Source organism: Arachis ipaensis, chromosome B05 (assembly GCF_000816755.2).
Source record: "Arachis ipaensis cultivar K30076 chromosome B05, Araip1.1, whole genome shotgun sequence".
NCBI lineage: Eukaryota > Viridiplantae > Streptophyta > Magnoliopsida > Fabales > Fabaceae > Arachis > Arachis ipaensis.
The window spans coordinates 146,863,450-146,870,553 of NC_029789.2; the positions used below are offsets into that span (position 1 = coordinate 146,863,450).

At 31.7% G+C, this 7,104-nt stretch overlaps 3 protein-coding genes across 3 annotated transcripts in view; 2 read left to right on the top strand and 1 right to left on the bottom strand.

The window, feature by feature from the left end:
* The window catches only part of LOC107644824 (transcription factor LAF1), a 5,312-nt gene extending 4,047 nt beyond the window's left edge, over positions 1-1,265 (top strand). Inside the window, exon 3 of the mRNA XM_016348757.2 lies at positions 499-1,265. Coding sequence (XP_016204243.1) covers positions 499-1,174 — 676 coding nt within the window. The 3' untranslated portion in view covers positions 1,175-1,265. The remainder of the gene's footprint in view (positions 1-498) is intronic.
* On the top strand, positions 2,163-4,434 carry LOC107641518 (myb-related protein 306-like). The gene has a single exon (XM_021103230.1). The coding sequence runs from the start codon at positions 3,250-3,252 to the stop codon at positions 3,946-3,948; it is 699 nt and encodes a 232-aa protein (XP_020958889.1). The 5' UTR covers positions 2,163-3,249; the 3' UTR covers positions 3,949-4,434.
* The window catches only part of LOC107644827 (protein SHORTAGE IN CHIASMATA 1), a 28,070-nt gene continuing 25,128 nt past the window's right edge, over positions 4,163-7,104 (bottom strand). The window contains exons 8-12 of the mRNA XM_016348762.2: positions 6,052-6,248; positions 5,343-5,387; positions 5,165-5,252; positions 4,883-4,964; positions 4,163-4,586 (exon numbers count right to left, since the gene is read on the bottom strand). Coding sequence (XP_016204248.2) covers positions 4,392-4,586; positions 4,883-4,964; positions 5,165-5,252; positions 5,343-5,387; positions 6,052-6,248 — 607 coding nt within the window. The 3' untranslated portion in view covers positions 4,163-4,391. The remainder of the gene's footprint in view (positions 4,587-4,882; positions 4,965-5,164; positions 5,253-5,342; positions 5,388-6,051; positions 6,249-7,104) is intronic.

The window sequence follows — 7,104 nt, forward strand, 5'->3', positions numbered from 1 at the left end:
CATTCTAAATTTTAATGGTAAAAAATGAAAATGATAGTTTATTTCAAATGAAATATAAATCTTATCTAAGTTAAGTTCACAACTCTACATCCATTTTAAATCAATGAATAATATGAATCAACACATTATCTTAAAAAACAAGCACAACTTTTTTTCATAAAATTTCTCTATGATTAAAAACATTTTATACTCAACTTTTATTCATAAAATTTCTCTATGATTAAAACCATTTTATACTTAATATTGTTAGAATATAATTAGAATCAATTAGTATTATTTAGTATATCTAACTATTTATTATAGGAGATTACGTCTTTATTATTATGATTTTCTTAGTACCTATAAATATCTTTTTATATTGTATCATTCCAGACAACTTGAATAGACAACTTGAGTAGACAACTCGAATACACTCAATAATACACAAATTCTTTTTTCAGTTTAGTCTCTTATTTCTAACGAATATTATAAACTAACTTGAATTATGTTTGGTTATAGGTGGTCTCAGATAGCACAAAGATTGCCAGGAAGAACTGACAATGAGATAAAGAATTATTGGCATTCATATTTGAAGAAGAAAGTTGCCAAAGAAAAAGAGATTGATGAATCTCATCAACAAGTTCAGTATGCTACCTCAAGCTCAGAAACAATAGACTATTCATTCTCTCCCAATAAACTTGTAACTAATGATCCAAACTATGGATTGTTGCTACAAAACATGGATAAACCAGCACCAAATTTAGTTGATCACTCATATGAACATAATCATAATAATATTACTAATAATAATTACCAATTATCCAAGGAGGCTTCACATGGCTCCTTACCAAAATTGTTGTTTGCTGAGTGGCTTTCTTTAGACCAAGTAAATGGTGGTAGTTCTATGAACTCAGATGAGTCTTTGATGATATTGGGAAATGGGTTTGATCAAAATTCAACTTTTCAAGAAGATTTGATGCATATGTCATCATCAGAAGGACCCTTTGGTGGAGAATATCAGAATAGTCTAAGTCAATGTTCAGCAACTGAAGTGTACAATTCACAGGTTAATAAGTTCTCAAATCAGGTTGTTGGAAATGACTACATTCAACATTTCATTGATGATGATGCTGATTTGTGCAGCAATTTCAGCCTCAACAATGGTGCAATGTATGTTATGAGTAATTCACTATGAAGACAAAGTTTCCAAATGTCTTCTAATTTATTATTGTCTTACATTACATACTGAAACCAAACAAATCTCAGCATTATAGTATACTTATATGAGTTCATTTTGATTCAAATAAAGATGTCAAAATCTGCTGGTCTTAATTAAATCAATTTGTTTGTCTGTAAATGTTTAAAATTTCTAGCATTGGAACTTATAAGGCTAAAGTGTGAGAAAAAATCCAAGCATATATGCCAAATCTTTAGCATTTAATTTTGCCATGATCAAGAAATTAACTCATATCTTTGGCATTTAAAGTTATTGCAAATTCAGTACACCCTCAATTTAATATACACATGAACCAAAAATGTATCAGAATTTTATAGTAATAAATAATTAGAAAGAAACAGAAAAAGTACTTCATACTAACTTTGATGGCCTTTTCAGCACATGAATGAAACAAAGGTTTTTATAATCTATGGACCAAGCATTGAATTTTAATCCTTTGGGTTGGAATTGTACCCAACATATTTGTGAAAGTAACATTTACCAGTGACCAAAGTACCAAAATATAGAAGCCAAGTTGACATATTTGACTCCTCAGTTACCCTGCAATGCAATTGACATCATCATTATTGTTCATTTAATAGCAATAAGTCTTGTTAGCTGACACGTGGAATATGGCCCCTCTATGACATTCCTTGGAATAGTTCAATTCTAATGATTTTTTCCCATTTATGATATATACATCTGTGCCTTGTCTTTTCTAACTTTTGTCCATTGGTTCATATATTTTTTCACTCACACAATCACAATGCAGCTTCTATACTCTCCCTAAACATTTAATAATAAACTAATATAAGTAACATTAATCATCAAATGTCTAATATATATCTTTATGATATTAACAATGTGTCAAATGTGATAATTTACTTATCAAAATTTGTATATCAATCAATTCAGTTTATTTCAAACTGTGATCACTGCTATTTATCTTGATGCAGGAATCTCTCACTATCTGATAGCTTTTTTGAGGATTCTTCACATCCCAACACTTGTTTCTCTGAGTATTTTGTCATTTTGCACCATTCTCTTTAAAGGGATTGTGATGTTTATTATTTTTTTGCTTTTTATGCTGTCATTGAGAACCTTGATGCATTGCCATAGTGGTCATGAACTTCATTAAATGCAAGCCTGAAAACTCAATTGTCCTATACATTATGCATTTATTGCCCTCAGTTGTTTTCAATTTGACTCATCCCATCACTTCACTTCACTTGATCTTTTTACTTCTGCAACACTCCAACTCTTATTTTAGAGTGAGAGTTTTATTATTATTGTTGTGGTGATGAGGCACTAGTAGTAGAAGTAGTGGTAGTGAAGATGGGGAAAACACCATGCTGTGATAAACATGGAGTGAGAAGAGGTGCTTGGACTCCTGAAGAAGATGAAGCATTGATTGAATACATTAAGAAACATGGCCATGGAAGTTGGAGAACAGTTCCAAAGCAAGCAGGTGCAAGTTTGAATTCCCTGTGTCATTGCATTTCCATTTCTTCTTTTTTGCTTTCTTTTCTTTTCAAGTGTGGAGTTTTTTAGAACTTTTTGAAGCTAGAAAAAAAAACAGAAAAACCAAGTGGGGTGTCTTAAAATTGCACCAACTCAAATTCTTGAATTTAACTGGTCAAGTCTTAGATGAATATAACTTTTATACCCTTGAGAAATGGTTCACAGAACCATGTATATCTAAGTATCTAACTATAGGTCCTAAAAATTGGTTAAATGTTGTATGAAAAAATGAACAAACATGACACATTATATGATTCTGTTGGTGAACTCTAATCTTTAAACTTGCCACTAACTAAGGTCTCCTGAGATGTGGCAAAAGCTGTCGTCTAAGGTGGATAAATTACCTTCGCCCTGACATAAAACGTGGTCCATTTACAACTGAAGAAGAGGGTACAATTATTCAGCTTCATGGCATGCTTGGAAACAGGTACCTCACATTATGAGTTAACAAAGAACAATAATAGTGCTTGAATGAATGAATGAATGAATTCTAGTTGATTCCTTTATTGTTGATTTCTTCAGTTTCAGCATTTATGTTGCAATTCCATTATGCTTGTAATGTTACATTCAATTTGCATGTAAAAAAACAAATACTTTTTAGGTGGGCTGCTATAGCATCCCATCTTCCAGGAAGAACAGATAATGAAATCAAGAACTTTTGGAACACGCAACTGAAGAAGCGCCTGCCTCGATCCTCTTTCGTGCCTGATCATAACAATGTTAAATCTGAGTCTCCTTCTACGCGCCATATGGTGCAATGGGAAAGTGCAAGAGTTGAAGCTGAGGCAAGGTTGTCAATGGAATCCTCATTGCATAATTCATTCTCAGCAAGTGAATCATACCAGGATCACTTTCTCCAACTCTGGCATTCTGAGGTTGGACAGTCTTTTCGCGTGATCAAGGCGAAAGAAGAAGGAGCAGTTGTGACTCAGAACCTTGTGTCACAAGCATCATTATCTTCGTCCAAATTGGAGTCGAGTTCTGAAGTCTCATTGAAGTTGAAGAACACAGAAAGCAGTTTCTTTGCTGACATAACACATGAACAACAAAAAAGTAGCTCTAAGGCAAAGCTTGAAGATGGTGGCACGGCCGAGTCGAGTTTAGGCTATTATGAATTTCTTGATACTTCTGATTCTTCAATAAATCATCTGCTAGATGTGCCTGATGGTGAAGTGTTGTTCTTAGGACAGAATGACAATTTCCTCAATACCCTTGATGGTAGATGTGAGTAAGAAAGAGTCTTCATAATATGCTTTGATTTTAGGATCATTTTATTGCTTTTTCCTAATGTAGTCATAATGTTGATGAAACTAATTTGAGATCTTAATAATGTCCTTATCATTGATTATATCATTTTTCCAGGCTGCTAGACTAATCAAAGAGTAATTATTGGACAAAAGGAATGGAATAATTTAATTTCATTGTCCTCAAAGTAGATGGTATATATAAATAAATATAAATATATATATATATACACTCCAACATAACAATCTCTATAGACACATAATGAAAGGAACATTGAACTAAATTTTGCATGACATAAAATTAAACTCAGATCACACAGTTGTATTGATATATATGAATGGGAAGAGATGAAAGAAATGCACAAATAGTAATTCACATCTTTGATTTCCAAACAGGCTTTTTTGCTTGATTGAGCATTGAATGAGAGGCATTAGAAACAACCAAGGAGTTTCTTTGGAGCAGTTCCAGTAGCCCTATACTTTGCAGCTACCTCCTCTGCCTTCAAGAGATCCTCTCCTTTTTTAGCTTCAATGATAGCTCTCTTTTCTTCAGCTTCTTTGTGGATTGCAGCTATTTTGTTCTTTATTTTCTCTGCATATTCTGCCTTTTTCTTCTCTAGTTGCTCCTACTCACATGTGAAAAAATTTGTCAACTTAGATTCCTCTCTTTTTCCATAAAAAATCCCAAGAAAGTGATATGAAATAAGCCACACTTTGGTCAGAGACTAACGCGGTTTTTTTTGTCAATCTTAGGGACGTAATTGATGTGATTAAAATATCAGAGACTTATTTTAATGCATGCGATCAATTTCGAGGACTACTTTGAGAATTAACTACTATTTGTTTGTAGGAGCAATTCTAATAAAACAGAAAGAGAAAAGAACTAATGAAATTAGTATTTAGTAATGAAATGAATTCTTACTTCAATTTTTTTCAACTCAGCCTCCACAGAAGCTTTCTTGCTGTTCTCCCATGCAGAAATGGCTGAAAGCTTCTTGTGAGCCCTGCTCAACATTTTCATTTCAATTAGTATTCAAAAACATTATTAAATAAAGCCAAAGAACAAAAGAACATGATAAACTAATATGAATGCCTAATGCTAAATCAGCAAAAACAAAGCTAGTTTCTAGTAGAAAATTTTCATTTAAAAGACCAAAAGAAGAACAAGATGTTTTCATTTGAAGCAAGTAATGGATGCTCTTACTTGTTTTCTGCTTTTGACTTTTCACTTTCTTCCCATGCTTTGACTAGTGATAGCCTCTTCTCTGTTGCAACTCTTGCAAGCACAGCATCTACAAAGAAAAAACATGTTTCATAATCTGTAATTTGAAGATAATGTTGCATAAAAGAGAAACCAAAATTCACAAAGAAAATCGACATACCTCGGTCAACGGATCCCTCAGATGGTTTCTCTTCAACAAGAGGCTCTGGCAATCACCAAATTAACAACAATAAACATAACAAAAACAATTAACATCAACTTATGAGTTATGATTGTGATTATACTCATGTTTATGAACTAAACTGCATGGTGAAAGTTTAGAAAGTTTGAGCTAAATGAATTCTTTGCTAATAGAAGAATCAATCTCTCTGCTAATAGAAGCTGAAGGGTGCAGAGTAATTTAACTTAAATAGGAAAATTCTAGCAAAAAGTTAACACATAAAAGAACAAGAACCAAAAAATAATCAAATACAATTTCTAATTCTATTTCCAAAAGGGGGAAGGGATATGATAAAATAACAACAACCTATTCTACAGAATTATAACAATTAAAAATTTCAGTGATTTTTATACTTGTTTGGGAAAGAAGAGAAACATAATATCTATAAACACCATGATGCAAGATTTTTGTTTTGGCACTAAAATTTGGAAAAAAAAAAAAAAAAAAAAACCATCAAAATTCAAGGACAAACAACCTTGTAAGTTGAAATTCAGAAGAACAACAGAAAAATAGTCAATTAAAACTTTTTGTAATCACTTACTCACAACCAAACATATATTAATCATTAATAAAATAATAGAAACAAGAATCCTTTTGGAGCATATAATATAATAATAAAAAGGGTAGTATATATAATTATATATCATACTCTCAACTAGAACAAGAGCCTTGGATTCATCAGGCTTGGTATCTGGAATTACAGATTTCTCCTCAGCCACATCCTTAGAAGCTTCATGAACATGTTCTTCATGAGAAGGAGCCTCAGTTGTAGCAGCAGGAGAAGGATCATCAGAAGAAGGTTTTTGTGATTCCACACTAGTTTGAGGTTGCTCTTCTGTCATTTTTCTTTACCAATAAGAGAGCTAAGTTTAGTTTACAAAATTGAATTACATGTAACACAAAACAAAGAAAGCAGTTTCACTTACTAGGGAAGAAGTAGTTCAAACTTGAAAGAGATGATAAAGAGAGAGAGAGAGAGAGAAATAAGGGGTTCGTTGAGATATTATGGTTGTAGCTGTTAAATGAATAATATGAAGAAGGATTTTTCTTATTTGTTAGGGGGTGTCTTAGTGTTAGGTACAAATTGGCCTCAGAATGAGTTGGCACAGTAACAGATTATGGAGTATGAAAGCAGCTCCACATGCTATCTTCCAATCAAATTATTTATACACACAAAACAACACCAAAATGGATAACCAAACTTCAAAGTTTCAATCACTCTTTTACACATACCCCCTTTCTGCCCTCCATTTTCTTTTTTTTTTTTTTCCCACCTTGTTTCATCATTTTTCTCCTTTGAGTTTCCATGTATGATTCATTGAGATAGGATTAAAACGAAAAATAAAATGGTAATTTGATTGCCATAATTGTTAATACACAAAAATTATATATGATAACTATTTTTAATAAGCAACATAATTTTGAATTAAGGAAAGTATAACTATTAGTGAGACGGAAAGTATAACTATTAGTGAGACAGAAAGTATATTTTTATCGCTGAAGTTTGTCAAAAAATTTTAAAAATATTCTTAACTTTTATTTTATTTTAATTTTATCTTTGAATAAGTTTCGATTTGTATCAAACATACTCCTAATAGTTAAATTTTCAAAAAATTTAGGATCAATTCAGCAATAACATATGACATTTATGTCTAATTTGTTTGTTCTTGTAAAATTATTGTTAAATTTAACGTAAAAAATT